General features: G+C 38.4%; 1 protein-coding gene across 10 annotated transcripts in view; it reads left to right on the forward strand.

Moving 5' to 3' along the window:
- The window catches only part of SIPA1L1 (signal induced proliferation associated 1 like 1), a 221,415-nt gene that overhangs the window by 129,484 nt on the left and 71,440 nt on the right, over positions 1–20,491 (forward strand). For 9 of the 10 annotated variants that reach the window (XM_065064464.1, XM_065064466.1, XM_065064462.1 and 6 more), the window contains one exon: positions 13,548–15,368. In XM_065064464.1, the coding sequence (XP_064920536.1) occupies positions 13,871–15,368 (1,498 nt within the window). In that variant the 5' untranslated portion in view covers positions 13,548–13,870. Of the gene's footprint in view, positions 1–12,115; positions 12,160–13,547; positions 15,369–20,491 lie in introns of those variants that run through there. The other variant, XM_065064470.1, reaches the window with a different exon arrangement.

Below are 20,491 nucleotides of genomic sequence, written 5' to 3' on the forward strand. Positions count from 1 at the left end.
TGTTAGTGTCTTACTATGTTTACCAGACCATAAAGAAGTGCTGAACTACACGTTCCCCAGTGTTGGTGACCTCTCTCTGTGGAAGTGATCACGTGAAGGTCCTTTCCCTTATATCCTCCCTTTATTTATTTAGTCATTCGTGAGGACTTCCTGTTTTCTCTTCTGATGGTTCTTTTTTCTTTCAGTCTTTAGCAACTTACCTTATTAGAGGCTTTGGGAAATCAGTCACACATGAAGCGGATGCGTCTCATACTGGATGATTCCTTGAAAGATTTGTAATAGGTCAGCAAGGCAGGACTTCTCTCCTCATTACATCATTCTGTTATGGCTAAATGAATTACTGTATTTTTTCTTATATTTAGTTTAATGATCATAGGAGGCTTGCAGCATTTTTTGACCAGTTGAGAACATCATGGGTAACATCAGTGTCTTGTGAGAAAACTTACTCTGTGTTATATTACATCTGAGGCAGTAATATTTTCAGTTCCTTTCTTGCTGGATCTTATCTCTGCAGTATAAAGGATTATGAACTGTACATAAGCACTCAAACTGTCTCAGGACTTTGAATCCTTTTTAAACTACTTGTCATTCCCGGTAGCCTGTAAGAAAAGATGACTTTCAACTGCTGGCCTACAAACCAAATACAGTAGGGTGAGTTGCCCTGAGCAGTTGTTGCATCTTTAATAAAGATTAAAATGAATTAGAAACATCTTGTCTGGCTGTAAAAATGCTCTGGTGAAATTTTTATAGCAACAGTTTACAAAGAACAGACACTTAATTATGTATGTGAAGAAGTCTAAAGACTCAAAAATCTGGTTTGCTCCACTGCAGAAATTCTGCCTTCTAGTAATTGTATTTTTCTTCATCGTGTTAAGAAGAAAAAAATCAACTTTACTCCTTCTTCTGAGTTAATAATCTGCTTGAGTATCAGGAATTTCACATGTTTATTTCAGAGAGAGATTATTTATTCATTCATTCCTCACAGTTTATTTATGTTTAAAATCTGCAACTAAAGTGATTGCTCATCCTCAGTGGAACTTCAGGCAAGTTGCTATTAAAGTACAGGTGACCAGAAATTTATCTGAAAGCTTTACTTTGAAGAAAACCAAATCTTTTTGTTATTAAAGTTAGTGTTTTGAACCACTTCTGTGATCTTATGAATCCATGCTCACCAAGCTGTTTTAAAACTGTTTTTAATCTGAGCCATCTCTCACTACTCAAAAAACAGTTTTTTGACTGGCTGAATTTGCTACATGATGACTGGATGGTTAGGATGAAGGACAAAATGAAAAAATGGGTATCTGTAGAACTAACTATACAGTGCTTTTTGCTGTATGTGACCTACTCCAAATAGATTTATCTGCTGCGTAATACCATTGCTGTGCTCATGGTAGGCTTGAAGATTAGAGGTCTAGTGAGAGTTACAACCCAAACTGAGTTGACAGGGTCTGATGTATTGATTTCCCTCCCTTTCTGGCCCTCCCGCAAAAACATGTGTACCTAATTCAGCTTAGTTACAGTGGCATCTTTTTGTGAAGTCCCAGAGATGTTAATTTAAGTAGGTGTTGAAGAGGATTTTTTGCAGTGAGAGGATGAATTGGTTTAGGTGCTCTGGTTTCCCTGTCTGCTTGGGGTCCTTGCCGGTTGGAAATCTCCCTTCTCACCAGGCCTGTGGAAATTCAAAACTGCCCCTGCTGGCAGCGAAGGGCTTTTGTTCAGTCTCACCTCATGAGAGACACGTTTGTGTTTCTGCTTAGATTCAAAGTTTCACACCCTGTGGCTTACTAATGAAATAATGGTAACACAACAGTGTACTTCAAAGTGTATAGATACTGAATTCCGTTGCTGTCTCTCTGCTCTCCCAAAGCACTGATTTAAGTGTGACATTACTGCGTTTGCCTTTGTCCTGTGTAGCCCCTGTTAAGGAGACAGGTTTTGCCAAAGGATGCTTATCAAAATAGACCCTACACTGCTGCTGCTGTTGTAACTGAGAAAAAGCTTTATGATGAAGACTTAACAGTGCTGATATCGTACTGGCTACTGAATCAGCTACTGAAATTGTCATAGAAGACAAGCATTTTTCTTAAAGGTTTTCATCAGAAAGAGCTCTGTGTTCCTGTACAGAAAGATGAGTTGCTGTCAACAGTGATGGCATCAGTGAGCAAAACTTCCTTAATGGATGGAGGCATAAAATTGTTTTGTCTCTACACAGCAAAAACAAGACCTAATTAATCTTGAAATCTAACAAGCAGATTATGGAGCACAGGTACAATCCCTTTCTGATTACTGCTTCTACTAAGAAATTATTTGCGATGCTTCACAATTGCTGACATTTTATGGATAGTATGTGATATTGATAAAATTCCATTTCAAAGTAGAAGACGACTCTCTCTCTCTCTCTCTCTCTATATATATATATATATGTGTGTGTATATATATATATATATATTTTTTTTTTTTTTTTAAAGTGTGCATACTTGAGAAAATGCAGCACTGTGAATTGAGGAAGGCACATTTGCCTTTAAAGTACTGTCTGTGTTACTAAAAACTCCTGAGAAGTCCTCGTGGGGCCTTCAGCTTGTGAGCAGGAGATGTGGCTCCAGCTGGTGCAGCGGGAATCAGTTCAGCTCTGCGTGAGCAGGGGGGTCCACAAGCCTTCCCAGTCTGCTTTCCATAGGGGCTCTGCAACGACCCCGGGGGGTTGGTGGAAATTGGAGGAGGGTTCTGCAGGTGTCACCATACTATGTGTAGGGACAAGCTGCAGCCTTTATGTTTATGGGTAGTTCAAGCTGATTCCTGTGGTTCAAAGTTGACTATTGAGATTTTTCACAAGGGTAGGACATATCTAGAGGAAGTCACCCCCCAGACACACACACCTCACCTGTGAAAACTGGTGGGAGAATCGTATTTCTCTTTCAGAAAGGGTTAAGAAACATTCTTGCTGAATTGTTATCAACGTGATTTTTATATAATGAACCATAATCAGAAATAGTATGCAAGGCTGATTAAGGCTGTTGATGCAGTGAAACAGGAATACACCCACACATGTACTTTCTGTAGGTAATTTGCTTTTGAAGCTTTAGTATTGGAATTTAAATTATTTCAAATCTGTTTTCATTTTATAAAATGTTTTGCATGCATGTAAACCAGGAACAGATGTAGATATTTTCTTCTACTGACCATGGCCAGGGAAAAAAAAAAAATCACATAAGGCAAAAAGGCTTTTCCATCATACTTCCTTAGTTTTTAATGCAGAAGCTTCAAGTAGAGTCACTGTTTATGAAAATGGTAGGTTTATTTTTCTTGTTTCTGCCAGATACCATAGCCCAACTTACAGAAAAGAGAGTAAATCTTCTAGAGAATAAATTCACTTGGGCTGGAAGGACAGTTGGTAAAAGACATCTACAGTGTTGTGAAACCTGGGGTGTACCTGCATGGGCAGGTCAGACACACACAAGTTGACTTTATGCTTTGAGATAACTTGTGACATCCAACCATCCATGTAAATTTGCCTCTTCTGTTTAAAAATGCCTGGATGAAGTGCCAGTACTGCTGGCATATGTGTGCTTGTAATAAATAGACTGATTCTTATTTAAATTGCAAAGTGTGTTTTTTAGGTGTCAGTGCCACCTTGCTTGCTCTTTTCAGTTTGTATCCTGCTTTGCCAGCTTGACTGTCTGTATTCGTGACCAGAATTGCTTATGTTGTGTCTCCTTGCTGTTACAGCATGGTGTCGGTCACTTATATAATGGGCTGTGAGTGAATTTTTCATAATCACTCCTTAAGAGCTTGTGTACATGGCTAGCTAGGTATTATTTTCCCTTTTTAGTTACTGGAAATAACTCTGTGCCTTCACTGCGTCACTAGTATAGATATCAGTATAATTTAGGTACAGCCTATTTAGATGTTTTCAGTTGCTGTTATATGGTGTATGTTAGAACTATAGGACATAACATAGCTATGTCATCAAACCAAAGGGTGGTATCTGCCTTTGATCACCACTAAGACATCTACACAAGAGAGAATTTCGCAATAGTGAAAAACCCACTCTGTTTTCTGCATGTAAAGGGTTTTTCCTCTATTTAAGTCTTCTGAAATCCAACCTGAACACCTACTCACAGTGCAGTGCTCACAAACAATGAATCAACAAAAATATTTATATCTAGCTTTATTATTGTCTAAACCGTACATGTTGCAATTGTGCAGTATGCAGATTTCTGCTGAGTAATTGCATATTTTGGCAAGTAACTATTTCTTCTCTTTCCACGTTGCTTCATTCACCTCTATTAGGACTTGAAACATTTTAGATGTCGAACAACAACTCATCTGTGAGTCTGCTTCTGTGTTGTGTTCTTGTGTACATTCCCATATACAAAAGGAGAATACCATTGAAATATTCATTTATTTAGCAAAGTATAAGGCTTGTGTACTTGTATTCTGTTCCCTGACAGGTTTTAGAGCTGTTGACTCGTTTATCCATCAGTCTTTTGCATTTTACATTGAAAGTTTCAAACATCCCTTTGAATTTTAAAGGTGGTATCATTAACAGATGTGACACATTCATCTTTATCACCAGATGCCTAGTGCTCAGAAATTCATTTGAGTTGTTTACAGATCCCATCTATATTTTTCTGCTAGACTTTCATACCCACAAAACTGCTGAATGCAATTGCTGAATGACTTTCTTTTGGTCTTAATTTTGAAGGACATTGGAAGTACCTGCAGGAAAATTAACAAGAAAAGCTATATAGAATCCTATGTGGAGCTTGAGTTGTTTATTCCTTTGTAGCCATAAAGATGGTATTTTGGAAAATAAATGTGTCATGCGTGTGACTGTCAAAGGACAAAAAGCTCTTTGTGTTTTCTCAAAAAAAGCAAAGTGAACTATCCCCAGGGATCTCTGATATCGTGCCTGCTTATGTTATATAAGAGTTAGAAACCTAAAAGCTGGTGGGGTTTTTTTGTGTTGGTTGGTTTTTGTTTGTTTTTTCCCTGGTAGATTTATGATGCCTTGTAAGTTTAGATATACACAGCATGTCTGTGTCAAAAGGTAACCTAAGATGCTTTTCCTTTTTAGTCTGTGGGATTATCCCCACACTTGGCTCTGAATGAAGCCGAACATAGTGAATAGTGAACATAGTGAATAATAAATGTATTCCTTGGACAAAAATTGCGACCTTTTCAGTTTAGGAATATCCATTGTATCTGAGGGCAGAGAGGACTTGCCGTAAGCACCGTGCAAAGAATATGACCTATTGAATCGGTTGCTGTGCCTTCTACAGGAACAGTTAGACTGTCTGAAGAAAAAATGTTATTTCATCTGGTTATAGTTTTTATTTGCATGTATGCATAAAATAGACTCCAGAAAACACAAAACATGGTTCCAGACAGAAGTTTGTGCCCAATGTTCAGTTTCCCACTTTTGGGTGGAGTATATTGGAGAAATTCAGCATACAGTAAACCATCAACAGCAGCAAAATACTGGTCTACATGTTTGGTAGTGGTTTAGAATCCTTTGCAAATTAGTCCTGCTTTCATATAAAATCTGTTGCTTACTAATTTTTGGTTTTATTTTCTAAGATTGGTATCTAAATAAGAGTACAGTTATAACTTTAAACGCTTTGTTTTAGCTTCCTTTTATTATTAAGGGGAGTGTTATATCTTTTTTTGATTCTAGACTTTTAAATCAAGTTCTTTACACCAACATACCGGTATTCTTTTTAGGGCTTAAAAGTATAGTAATACCAAACTTGTCATTTAAAAAAAAGTAAATTTGCATATTGCTGAGAAGAAAATTACTGAGTTTTTTTTTTCCCAAAGGATTTATAGTGGAAGGCTGTGGAGGGTTCAGCTGAGTGAATTTCAGTTTGAATGTTTCAGCTGCCCACAATCATAAAAAAATCCCAAATATTGTCCAAGTTTTTGCTTAAAAGTCTGTATCTTCCTTTAAGGTTTTTAATTGACTTCTTTCCTCAGTGCTGCGCACTTGACTGTATGTGCCAATCACTTGTAACAAGCTGCTGTACTTGTTGCAAGGATTATTTGAGGATTACATGCTGCCTTATCCAAACACATGAACTGTTAAAAGGTTCTGTCTCCTACTCTCTGTAGCGCTTGAATGACTTTGTAGTCTGGACTATGATTTTCGGTATCATTATTTTTGTGCTCTCTTTACTTGACAGAAGTTTGAATACTATGAATACCTAATAGATTTCTGCTGTGGAGCCTATCCCAGGTTATTAGGTTCTGTAATTCAGAATTTCCTATAAAACACATGATGAAAATTCAGTAGTGTTAAGTTTACGTTTGCGTGATTTTCTTAACATCTTGTAGCGTAAATATATGTAAATATATGTATACAAAAATATATGTGTATGTACATATGTACACATGAAAGCAAAACACCTTTTTGGGGAAAATACTTTAACTTTGTGTGTGCTATCATAAATGAATACCATTCCGATAGGCCAGTGGCGTACAAGACACTCTCTAGATGGTTAATACGGGGGTTGCTGGGAATAAAGCTTATTAATTTTAGGCAAAATTTAACTTTTACTTCTGAAAAGCTGCTTTTATTTCTCCCTTGACTTTGTGACCAGTCACCCTGTGGGGAAGCAGTACTCTGGGGAGGTTTGGGAGCTGGATGACTTTCATGAAGATGGCAGAACAGCTTCTTGCAATTCTTTTGCCAAATCGTGAGTTTAGGGAGAAGTAACTGCAGTGATAGAGAAAAGGAATAAAATGGTGTTGGGAAAAATATTTTAAACACTAGCAAAATGATCAGTTTATAGGTTTTAATAATCCTGTTATTAAATTAGTGACACAGTCTAACACCTGTCGCAAGAAAAATTACCTTTGAGTTGCACTCCTGACCACTTAGAAGCAACTGGAAATTTAGAGGTAGCAGGTTAAACGCCCTCTTTCGCCTCTTTCAAACTGAGGTCTCTCACTCAATGCTGATATATGTGGGATGTCACGGGGCACATGGTGATGACGGCTGGCACTGGCACACGCGCGTGGCCGGCAGGAGTGTAGCCACGGTGCAGCACAGAGGCCACGGGCTGAGCAAACATCTCAGCATTGGCACCGGTGTGATGCCAGAAACAAACCTGTGGCCAGGCTGGAGGAGCAGGGCGGTGAACGAGCCTTTGTGCTGTGGGAGCGTGAGCAAGGATGCAAACATCTGGAAAGTGCAGCCATGGTACTTATTGTAATGTATGGCAATTGCACTCAACCATACCCATACCAGCAAGTACCGGCCTGTTCTCTTTGGGGGCTGTTTCTTGGGCTGGTGTTTTGTTTTGCTTTTTTTTCTTCTTCTGTGTTTGGTTTGGGTTTGTGAATATTCGTAGGTCTCACAGTGTCAAGAATTAGTCAATTGGGTTACTTGGGCACTTTGCAGATAAGTAACTTTTACAGGAGTCCACACACCAGAGAGAACAGTCTGTTTCTGCAACCATTACTCAGGGATGAAATATATCAACAGCTAGAAACTAGAATAGAAACATAGAATACAAATATCTCTTTAAAAAAAGTGAAGAGATGGGGCTGTAGAACTCTTTTGTAGTTGTTAAAAATTTATTTTCTTGAGAGATGGTATCTGGGAGCTAGAATGTTTTGCTCTCATGTTTTGGCACTGGTTTAGAGTTGCTTCCTAGAGAGCAAGTGCTGCTATCAAAAATAAACTACTGCTGTTAACAATTCAATTCCAGGAATAGAATACAGTGTAGCATACAGTAAGACTTGTCAGTGTCTTTTTTTCAGATGCAGTAAGCTAGCTTCCAAGAAAGGGATTCTGCATTTAATTAACTAAACGAGTGACACTGGTGCCAAAATGGAACATAAGTGTTGAAGTGGGAATGACCATGTGTAGGGCCTTTTTTTCTGTCTCCCTGTCTGTCTCAGTTAAAAGTAGTTTTAAAGGGTTTGCTTCAGCAACGGTTACTTGTACACTTGAGTGCTGATTAATGGTTACAAAATTAATGTGAAAACACAGGACACAATTCTGGCTTGAGATATGCTAGTGTTTACATGGAGACTAATGAGTGAGAGATCACAATGGAGCAAAACGTGCTGAAATGCCCAGGGTAAGCTATTCTAGTCCTCTGGATTCCTTTATCTCAATTTGGTAGCATTTATTATGCTTCATTTACTGTCCTGTTATGTCATGAACATTTTAGTGCTGACTGCAAGTGTGTATGATTATTGAGTGTGACTCCGTGGTTCTTTGCTCAGGGAGCTGGCAGGTTTGGTGCGCTCTGAGCCCACCAAGGGTTTACGACCACGGTCAGCAGCGCCCAAAACCTGAGCTAGCAAATTCTGCCGAGAGCCACAGCATGTGGGCTCAACCTCAGCACTTCAGCAGAGAATGATGTTTGGAATAAAGCTCTTTTAAATCTCAGCAGATCAGTGCAGGTGATCGTTGTGTATGTGGCAACAGATGGTGCTCTGTTTCCTCAGAGCGAAGGTTCTCTTCTGAGGGGAAGGGAGCAAGAAAACATTCAGAAAAAAAAGGCGGAAATGCAGACTTGCTGACATATAGATCAGTGGCAAATTCTGTAGATCATAGAAATTGGGGAGGTGGGGGGAGAAGAAAAAGAAGTTATAAGGAATCTGGCTTTCATCCCAGAGAGCTGACGATTGTTACCTTCGGTGAACAGAAAACCAGCAATTCCTTGAAGTGTAATAAAAATAAAACTGATAAGCTACTAAAATGCCAAACACTGTTCTTTAAATATAGCTGTTCAGTTGATAAAAACTTCCTCTGAAAGATGAACCTTTTGACTTCAGTTATAGTGATGAAAGTAATCCTGGGAAGAAAAGTATAAAGTTAATAATAGGTAACCACATAAAGTCTTTCTGAAGATTAAATTGAATTTTTCTCCTTTGAGGGATTCATTTTATGAAATGAGACATTATTTTGTTCATATAATAACTTAATTGTCTGATAAATGAATGTTCCCCTCCCCCAGGATTTGATCTGTTTTAATTCAGGTAAGAATTTGTGACACAAATAGATAAAAAGCTTCCATACCTGAAATATTTTTCATTGTTCTCATTTGTTTTTGTGGTTTAAGAGGAGCTGCTAGTTTCCAGGTTTTACGGCAATGCCAGTTCTTTTCCCAGTGAAAGATAATGACAAGGGTTACTGTCATTACTGTGTTTGTTGCACTGAGTTTCTAAAGTTGGCTAAATTTTAGTAAATTCTGTGGAATAGAGGTGACTTCATTTAGATTTATAAAACTTACTTTCTGTAAAATGCTGTTACAGCTATAAATGCTATTAATTGCACCTTACCCTACAGCTGTCAGTATCTTGAAATATCCCTGGTTATATGCTGCATTTACTGCTATCTGCTATATTTTACTGTTTTGACTGGGGAGTTGGGAGGGGGGTTATGGAGGCTTCACAGTGTGGAGACTTCTCTAGACTTTGACACCGATTCTCTTCTTCCCAAATTTTTAATTTATGAATTGCCACTTTTTAATGAGGGCTGATGGTGAAATATGAAGTCTTTTTTTTTTCTAAAATATTATGAATCATAAATAATTTGGTGCTCCCAAATCAATCTCTGTCAACATCAGAGTATTAAGATAATTAGCATCTGTGATCCTACAATCTGAAGTCTCAGCATGTTCCCAGCAGATAACAGAGTAATTATTAAATCCCTTCAAGTAAGACTCGGTTGTAGGTAAAATCACTATTTTGTAAGGAAAAATAACATGATCCCCCGTAAATTAAATCTAGGAAGAGCTGTAATAGAAGGCCTCTGACTTGATGTCTCAGGCTTGATCTCCTTTTTTTCCATTCATCTGAAAAAATAGTCAACTTATCTTATTTGGTGCTTTTTTTTCTTTTAACTGTCATGAGCTGATTGTAATCCAAAGGCCACTGGATGAAATCTGGACTGGTAGGTTTTGTTTTCCTGGTGGCTATTCATGAGGAATAAGAAATCAAGATCTCTTGACTTACCTGCCTTTTAAGAATGACACAGGACTGCAAAACTATTTTGGGATTCTCCTACAAGGATGCTTTAAGTTTGATCAGAATAGTCCTTTGGCCTTCAAGCTGGAACCCCAGTTTTGAAGTAGGAAGGAAAGTAATGAAAGAGCTATAAATAGACTGGGAAAGAATGAATGTGTGTTTGTAGCTCATTTTCAGTTGAAAATAGACACAAAGTCCTTTGCTGCTGGTAAAAAGCAATGAATAAATTTTGTCCTGAGGATTTGAGACCCGTTTTGAACAGAATCTTGGGCTGGTTTACTAGTTAATATATGCAATCTGATAAGCAGATCATTGGTTTTCCAAGCTTGTTCTCTTAACTGGTTTTTAATTGATATAATCAATACTAAATTTTTATGTACCTCTTTTTGTAGGTTTTGCATATGGTTTCAATTTACAGCTTTTTATATGTATCCAATCATCTGAGTATTTTGTTGGCTTCCTCAGTAAATTCAAATGAATTGGAAAAACATATGTTTTCTTGGTTATGCTGGTTTGTCCTTACCATATTCAGTTCATATAGAAATTCATAGTTCTACCCTGAATTATATTTTTTTGTATATTGAAATAGCAATGAAATAAGAATGGCTACTCTTTGTAATTACTACTCTTGTCTTTAGAAATAGGTACCATACTGCCTATGTTGCAGTTGTAACTAATTTTAATAGATTACTTATTTTGTGTTAGATTTTAACTTTCTGCATGTTTTCCAGTTTGTAACACAATCTGTTTATTGGTTACTGATGGTCACTTAAATCAAGTGTGATTCCCCGTCTTTGATGCTGTCATGTTTTGCAAGCAATGGATATGAAAAAACGTTAGAGATTTCCATCATTGTTCCTTTTCCATTACATCTGATGACCAGTGTACCCCGGACCTGCTTCATGAGTTTTTAGTGTTTTCAAATGTAAAGTTTTTACTTGATTTTGATTGGAGCTAATTAAACCTTTAAAGATCAGGCTGTTAGGTCTCAAATTAGACACTGGGACAGGAAGGTCTAGGGAAACAATCACAGGTAGTTACAGTCTCCAAAAACTGTGACTTTAGGGATTTAACTCATATAAAGATAGGGGCAGGCAAGACTGGAGTTCAGGTCTTCAGTGTAGGATATTAACTGCTACCTTAATCATTTATTGCCTGTTTTCCAGCTGCTACAGCAGATGAAGTAGGACAGCTGCAAAAACCAGCAGAGCATGAAGCAGCTGGTCCCCAGAGTGAGACATCCTCGATGCTGAGTCAGGAACAGACACAGTATTTCCTCTGGAAAATGTGCTGGGTGGTCATGTAACTAATGAGTATAACATACATGCAACAGGTCAAGAATAAATTCCACATACCACTTTGTATTTTTTTATATATGATTTTATATATATATATATATCTCATTGATTAAGTAGGATTGTTGTCCTTGGAATTTTTGAAGGAAAAAAATTGGGCGGGGTGGGGGGAACTGGTAGTGTTTGGATCCTTACGTGGTTAACAGCAAGTATGGAAATTTTTACAGCTACTGTGTGAACTTCTGCCCTTCAGTTAATGAGAATCTTGCACTAGTAGGTTATCTATTTTTGTAAGGACTGGCACTTGATGGGGGGAGATGCGTACTTGGCTTTTAGAGATATGGATAGTGGAAGGGGAATTGCGAAGGACAGTAATCTTGGATTTCCTTGCAGGCCCTGAAGAGGGGGGTGTGGTAGTGGGCACTGGTACTTCAGCCGGGTTCGTGCCCCACCCTCAGCTTGGCTCCTCCTGCCCTAAATCCCTGTCAGTTTTCATTCTATTTTCCTTCCATTCTGCGTATAAAAGCAAACCTGCATAGCTCTTTAGAAGGGGCAATGCAGTGTTCTCTTTCTTAGAGCTTATAGGATAAAGGATGTTTGCTATGGCACCGTCAAAAAGCACAGACAGAACATCAAGTTATATGATGGCGCACAGTGTTTGCGTTTTTCCTTCCTTGGTCTGATTGGTGCATGAGGTTGTTTCACCAGCTTGATCCAGTTCTTAGACTTGGAGAGTGTTTGAAATTTATAAGAAGTTACAGCTGAATATTCAGTAGTTATGCAGCAACTGCTTGGATAGACTGCCTTTCTAAAGTTATTCTAATTATACAGGTGGAAAAAGCTGTTTCAGCAGTATCGTTGTTGCAGAATTACAAGGAAGGTAACTGTGCTTATGTAAATGGTTGTGCAAATACAGTAATACCCTACATCACTTGCACTGTTCTTGTTTTGTGTGATGCAGTCAGCATGCATTTTTAGTATTTCTTATATGTTCAGCTTTGTATAAATAGCAGCTATTTCAAAGAGGTGCTGTCTATGGCATGTGGAGTTAAAACATGCTGCCTTTTGAGGCAGAAAGAGCCCTGGCTTGATATTTAATTGCTGTGGAGCAAAGTACTCCATAGTTTTGAGCAGAGGGTGCAGAAAGTACTGGTTTCCCTGCAAGTGTCAGGAAGCCCTGTCTCGTAGACAATGCTGTATTGTCAGCGCAGTGCTGGTTCAGCAGCGTCTCTCTGCAGCATTTGGCAAATATTTAAAGGCCGTGTTTTGTGTAATTGGTTCAGCCTTTGAAAATCATTAACTTCTTTGTGTTAAAGGATGTACACAGCAATGCAAGATTTTATCTTGACAATCTCATGCTTTTGTCTTCTACCAGCAAGGATGGATTATTTTTTTTTAGCTCCTCAAAGGGTAGTATACTAAACACTTTGAAATCACTTTGGTACTGATGAGGTACAGGAAAGCATTATTTTCCATTCCTTTGTAAGGACGGATTACACAGGAGCTATGGCATACGGTATTTTGTTAGCCAGGGAAATGGATGGAACTTTTCATATGAAGTTATTTAAAAGTTTGTGTTTCCGTTTATCTTTAGTCTTTTCATATGTTGTGAAATCTGAGCGGAGGTAATATATGCTTTCTGGGTTTTCCAGCTAATCTGCAAATAAGGCTATGCAAAACACCGAATAAATGTTATTGACAGCCGTTTTCTCTATTATCATTTTGTCATCTTTTTGTTAGCTTCCTTCCTTTTTTTTGTTAGCGTATCATAGTTATTTACATTAATGGAAAAGCTGAATAGGCATTGTTAATACCTAATTGCAACTGAGGATGTATGACTTGAAAATGCTAAATTCTTTAAAGCATTTATAAACAAAATTTGAAGTCCTGATCTGTCGCCTCTATAGTTTCTACAGGAAATGTATGTTGTAGGTGTCCTTCAGCTAAGGAAATTAGCTCTCTGCATGTGCTTTGTAAAACTGTCCACTAACCCAAATAAAAAATAACACTAATCACTTAATAAGGAAAAAAAAAAAGTATGTGGAATCCAACTGTAACAGTATTTTTTCAGAAGGCAAACCAACAATATCTACAAAACTCTTCACCACTATGTAACATAACATGGCACTTTTGAGATGATCAACAAGATTTAAAAGCATGTTTGTCAGAAATATTAATTCTGTGTAATAACTAATTTGATAGTTTCAGTTACAAAAAAATTATGTATGAAATGACTAATGCTTTTATTTCCCTTTTTCTCTGTTCCAGGCTTGAAAGAAGCATAAGCGATTGGATTACAACTCTGATGTTTTGGAGCACAAGTGATGTTGAAACAATTTGAATGTATCGGAGCATGGCTACTTCTTAAAATGCAAAAGTTAAAGGATATTATTGCTTATCAAAACCTACTGAATATCTGAATTTTCTAGACATCCTGCATTTAGCAGTGTTCTTAAATGCCCTTGATTATGATGTCATGCAACCATTGTATATTTTGGAGACTATTCTCCAAAAGAGAGCTGTGCATTTAAAAAGCAGAAATGACTGTGTTTCCTCTTGGAACTTACTGAGGTCAAACATACTGAAAGATCATGACCAGCTTGAAGCGGTCCCAGACCGAACGGGCTGTTGCCACTGGGGTGTCAGTCGGAGCAGATGGCACCTCAAAAGTCCACTCGGATGACTTTTATATGAGGCGCTTCAGGTCACAGAATGGCAGCTTAGGATCTGCAGTCATGGCACCAGTTGGACCTCCTCGCAATGAAAGTTCCCATCACGTTACCTCTACCCCTGGAGTCCCTAAAATGGGAGTCAGGGCAAGGATTGCTGACTGGCCCCCAAGGAAGGAGAACATCAAGGAAACAAGCAGATCTAGTCAAGATATTGATACATCAAGTTGCCTTGACAGCATGTCTTCTAAAAGCAGTCCTGGGAGTCAGGGAAGCTCTGTTAATCTGAATGCTAGTGATTCTGTCATGTTAAAAAGCATCCAGAGCACACTTAAAAACAAGACCAGACAATCTGAGAATCTAGACTCCAGGTTTCTCACACCTGATGGCTATCCCAGTTCCCCAAGGAAAGCTCTTCGCAGAATAAGGCAGCGCAGCAACAGTGACATTACCATAAGTGAGCTTGATGTGGATAGTTTTGATGAATGTATTTCACCCACTTTTAAATCTGGACCATCTCTGCACAGGGAATATGGCAGCACATCTTCTATAGATAAGCAGGGAACTTCAGGGGAAAGTTTTTTTGACTTATTGAAGGGCTATAAAGATGAAAAGTCTGATCAGAGAAGCCCAGCCACATCTAAGCTCAGTGAACTCCTGATTGCCAGTGGAAGCAAGGGTTCAGGATTCTCTCTGGATGTGATAGATGGACCTATTACTCAAAGGGAAAACCTGAGACTCTTCAAGGAAAGGGAGAAGCCACTCAAGAGACGCTCAAAATCAGAGACAGGAGATTCGTCCATTTTTCGTAAGCTGCGCAATGCCAAAGGTGAAGGGGAGCTTGGGAAGTCTTCCGATCTTGAAGATAACAGGTCAGAAGATAGCGTCAAGCCTTGGACTTGTCCAAAGTGTTTTGCTCATTATGATGTGCAGAGTATTTTATTTGATTTAAATGAGGCGGCAATCAACAGGCACAATGTTATTAAAAGAAGGAACACAACCACAGGTGCATCTGCTGCTGCCGTAGCATCACTTGTCTCTGGACCCTTGTCCCATTCTGCAAGTTTCAATTCCCCAATGGGTAGCACTGAAGACCTGAATTCAAAAGGAAGTCTCAATATGGACCAGGGGGATGATAAAAGCAATGAACTTGTGATGAGTTGTCCTTATTTTCGTAATGAGATTGGTGGAGAAGGGGAGAGGAAGATCAGCCTTTCCAAATCTAATTCAGGTTCCTTCAGTGGATGTGAAAGTGCCTCCTTTGAGTCAACTCTGAGTTCTCATTGCACGAATGCCGGCGTAGCGGTTCTAGAAGTCCCCAAGGAGAATCTGATTTTGCATTTAGACAGAGTGAAGAGATACATTGTTGAACATGTAGATCTTGGTGCATATTATTATCGAAAATTCTTCTATCAGAAAGGTAGGTAAATTTTATTTCTCTTTGTTTTATTAATTATTTTTTGTTTTACCAACATACAAAATTCAGCTGATGTGTAATGGTTTTTACAAGAATTATGTATTTTTTTAATCATCAGTGCTTAAACATGCTATATTTCACCCATCAGTACATGCCGTGTCTAACAGTTTTCCAGTGTTACAGTAAAAAAATGTTGATGATTTTAGTACTGGTATACGTAAGAGTTAGTAATGGCTACAAAGTGTAAATGTCTTGAAACACAGCTTTGGGAGTGAGCAGGGGTTGGCATTTGAAAGATAAAAAAGAAAGGAAAATCCTAAAATATGAGAACTTGTTTCCTTCCATGTCAAGACTTGATTTACCTAAGGATTTAATGGAATATGCAGCTTGGAAAATTGGCGTTTACACTGATCTTTGGACATTTAAATATTGTAATCATCCATTTTTAAATGAGGGGGATACTTAAGTCAATAATATCACATAAAATAAAGATAAAAATCTGTCTTCTGTACTATTTTCACTATAGTCACCATTTCAGAAAGAAAACTCTAATTTGTCAGATTCAGCAGAAAAAAAAACTATTGTTCTGTATACATGACTATATATACACACACACACATGTATGTTGCAATGACAGCAATGTATCTGAAAAAATAGAATACAATTATCTTATCACAAGAGGACTCTAAATTTCCATTGGGGGTATGCAGGAAAAAAAAAAACAGATCAAAGCTTTTTGACATATAGGAGCAAGCAAAATCCAAACATTACCGAGATATGCCCTCACCAAAATGATGGTGCCCTGTGAGATGCAGATCTCGCTGTTTGTTCTTCCTGATTATGAAAATGATCCAAAAGGATCAAAAAGCAGACCAGAGTCCTTTAAGAGAGTTCTGTCCACAGGATTGTGTGCCTTGCTGGTGTATCTCCTGCTGGATAAAATTGTTCTAACGACTGACCTGAAGACCACTTGTTCTACCAGTGATCAGGGTTAGGTTTCATCTGTTTTGTGAAAGCAGCTCAAAAGAGCTTGTTTCCTGCAGATGAAAGGAACAGGGATGCGTGGTTAAAATCAGTGGAACGTCAGTTTAAAACAATTTCAGCTTGTAACTTGTGTGTTACAGCTAATAATCTCGTCTCCCATTTTTCCTTTGCTGTGAAATACGTCTGTCTGTCGTCTCTTTGTCCCTGCGTTGTCCCTTGGTTGGGTGGCTCTTGTCACCCTTGCCGTAGTCTCCTCTTTCGGCAGCCATCCTAGGTCTGAGTGGTGTCCTTTGCTGCATAGGTTTAGAGAATGCTGATCCACATCCCTTGGAGAGAAGGGAGTGAGGAAAAGTGTTGGTTTCCTGAGCACAGTAAGCCAGATGTGCAATGTAGGATGAGGTACCTTTGCAGGGGAAAGCCTGAGATTAGAGACCTTTGGCTGCGATTACCTTCCTGTCTGCTTCCTTCTGGAACAATTTGATTCGGTATCACTCTGGTGAGTTTTGCAATCAGCAACTGAAGGTGCAGTTTCTTGTTACAGCTGACCTGATTTAATAGCATTTCAGCACTAAAAGGGAAAGACTTTTTTCTCCCCCTTCCTTGTACCAGTTTTCTTCTGAAAGCTTAATAAGCCAGTTCAGTTTACTAACCAAGCAGAAATCTTGCCGTCACAATAAATTTACTTTTTATTGCTTGGTTGTTTCTCTCCAGCTTTCCTTACAGTTAGAGAAGTGCCAAAGCTTAGTGCCAGGTAGGCAGTGAGAATGAACAGCAGAAGAGGGAGGAGGCATGAGGGGGATTCCAGCAACAGTAATTTATTCATTTAGCTCATACTTATGGGAAACCACACCCTCCTGGTACTACAGTGCCAGTCACCATTATATCTCCATTTTTTTCCAGTCGTAATGAAGATGAATTAGATAAAATTGAAGTAACTTGGTCCTAAAGATATTGGTTAGGGGTAACCAGATATGAAAGTGTCAGTATGTGTATGGAGTGAGTTTGGAGGGAGAGAAGCAGCTGTGTTGTTTTTTTTTTTTTTTCTCCTTAAGCCCTAAAACTGGATTTTTAAATTCACGGTGCTTGTGCAGGAGCCAAGGCATTGTTCCTACTAGCGATTTCTGTCTGAAAAGAGATGTACTTAATAAGCCTCATCAGATATGCCCAAAACCCACAGTTCTACAAGTACCAAATAGATTTTTGTTGACCACCCCGTGTATTGTCTTTCCCCAAGCAAACTTTAGGCTCATCTCAAAGAGACAGGATAGTGATAAAACTTAAAAGCAGCATAATAGGAAAAAAATATCAAGGAAGTAGTTTGTAACTGAACGTTTTTATAATGTGAAGCAAGTAATGATGCAGAATCTTCCTTGTTTGAAGAGGAGGTTGGATGTTATGGATGGAATAGACAGTGACAGAAGACAGTTCCAGTGGGATCAGCTAGTCAAGTCAGCAGGCCTTGAGTAGTTTTTTAGTATTAAAAGTATGAAGCAAAGAATTCTGCTTCAGCAACAATAACTTTTTAAAGATTTCAAACCAGGAAACTTTCACAAAATTAGATAACTACTGAAGTAATCCTAGAGCTTGTAAAGAATAAAAAGTGTTGACCCAGGGAATTGTAATCCTTTAGTTTGTTTTCATTCCAATTTGATATAACAAAGCAGATAATTTGGGACTAGGACTATATCAACAAAGAACTGCCAGTTAAAAATCATGGATTATGTCAGTCAGCATGATCTATGAAAAGTAGGTCTTGTCACAAAGAACCCTCACACTGTTAATCTTTTGTGTCTTAGAAAAAAGAAAATGGAAAGCCATTGCATTGATATAGTCCATTTTAGTTTCTCCAAGGTAATTTGGTGAGATGCTGGCTTGACTGAAATCTTTAATTATATGGAAGTAAGAGCTCATTCTTTGCAGATATTGTTAACTTGAATAATAGATGCATCTCAAATTTTAGCAGTGTACAGGGGAGGTATCAGTGATCTGGAGTATTACAAACAGTGCAAATTAATTAAAATATCTTTATCTAGTTAGTGTAAAAAATTTGCATGACACTTAACGGATGAGTCTTGGATGAGTTTGTTGAATGCAAATGGATGAGCCTTTGTAAAGGAAATACTAAGGTGAAATCAACATGTTATTTGACCCTTTACAGCCCAGCAGTAAAATTATTGATAAATAATATTCTGGCTTGGTGTCCAGACTTCTAAATGTGAAAATAATGGTGGAGACAGTTTAGCGGAGGTTAGAGAAATGGTACTGATATTGGGAAAAGAACTTTATAATGGTAGATCCCAAGTTTGGATTCAGCTCCTTTACTTTACATCTGAGCTGATTATGCAGAGTCTCTTTGTACTCAGTGGAGAGAAATGAACCTTGCAGTGCAATAGGAACTGCAGTCTTACATCCCTCAGTTCAGTGCGGAAGACTCATGCACAGCTGTCTCACATGATGATATTATACTGTAAGGAGACTAATGCTGCTCTTATATAGGAAAATATATATTTGCAAGGAGACTATTTAAAGGTGTATTTCAAAAGGTATATTTGGTAGGGGGACTTGTAATTAGGAGTCTAAGTCTAGACATCTATAAGCACTGAGATATGTGGTAATGCTAGTGCTAAAATGAGAGGGGGTGAATCCAGCACAAGAACAAATTTGTGAAAGTTGAACAAAAAGGATAACTTCATGGGAAAATCTGTTAAACAAAGTTGTTCATTGTTTCAGTTTTACATGGCAGTCGTGTTTCTTTGTATGGCTTTTTCCCTTCTCTTGAATTCAGTGCCTGAAAAGACAATTTCTGACCTGTTTGAGTTAAGATAACAGGGTCTCTTCTGGCATCTCTGTTTCTTAATGTGGTGGTATCCCTTCTTTTAAGATGCCTCTTTATTGAAGGGGTTTGCAGTTGGCATAGATGTAGTGGGTAGCTGGGCAGAGCGAGGCTGGCTGCAGTTCAGTATTGCTGTGGTTCCTCATGTGTGCCATAAAGTGTATGTGCTTTTGGCTCTTGCTGCTTGCTTGTATCAAAGGGCAGTCTTGTAATCGGGCTGAACTACACTACTATGTCATTATAACAATAAAAATGGTTCAAAGTATGCTGGCGCAGGGCAAAATTTTTAACGTCTGTAATTACTGAAATAAAATCTTTATCTAAACATGATGCTTCTAGGAAGGAAGGAGGAAGGAAAACAAGTTGGACTTGTTTGTTTTTTTCTTTTCTACACAGTGGCACCAAATGTAAGGGCAGAGGGAGGGAAGATTTCAACAACCTACCTGTCAGTTGGTTTTGAGTTACTTTCTGGACATTTTCCTTGTGTAGCATTCTAACGTTTTTCATTTCTCCTGTGACTGTGGTTAGTATAAAGACTAATCTTCTAAGAAAATAAATGTTAAGGCAGATGATGAAATTCAGTTTTGGTAAAAATTTTTTTGATAGAAAGAAGAAAGAAGTTGTTCAGGCCTTACTGCAGTGTAAGAAAATATGTCCTTTTTGTGAGAAAGTGAGATTCTTACTTAAATACATAAGTTTCTGTCCCCCACAATTTATTTTGTACTATGACCACAATGCTTCCGCTTTTTTAAAAGGAAAAAAGGGGCGGAGCCGGGGAAGGAGCAGAGAGAGAAGCGAGAGAAGTAAACCCTTGAAATCATTGCTTCTGGACATAAAATTACAGTTCCCAGAGAACAGTCATCTTAGGTCAACCCAAAACTTTTAGTCCTATCATCTGGCAAGGGCCATCGGCAGGTACTGAAGGAAGAGCAAGAATAGTGCAAAGACACAGTGATACTTCCTGGTGTACTTTCCCAGCCTCTGGAGATGTTTAGATAATGGACCTCTTAACCTGGTAATAGTACCGTTTGTATTTAGTAGTCTGTGGACTTGTCTTCCAGGCATTAACCCAGCTGTCTGCTACCCTGAGTAAACTGGCAGCTGTCAGTGCTCCTGCAGCAGCAGGGAGTTCTGCAGTGGGCCTACATTGGTCATAAAGAGCCAGCTTTTAATGGCTGTGTCTGCTGGCTCCAGAATCAAAGCCAGGACCATCAGATTACACAGTCTGACTGCTAGGTGAAATAGAATTGGTTTTCTCACCTTTCCTTGCTACATGTTATTTTATAAACCTCAACCATATTATCCCCCT

Source organism: Columba livia, chromosome 5 (assembly GCF_036013475.1).
Source record: "Columba livia isolate bColLiv1 breed racing homer chromosome 5, bColLiv1.pat.W.v2, whole genome shotgun sequence".
NCBI classification, from domain to species: domain Eukaryota; kingdom Metazoa; phylum Chordata; class Aves; order Columbiformes; family Columbidae; genus Columba; species Columba livia.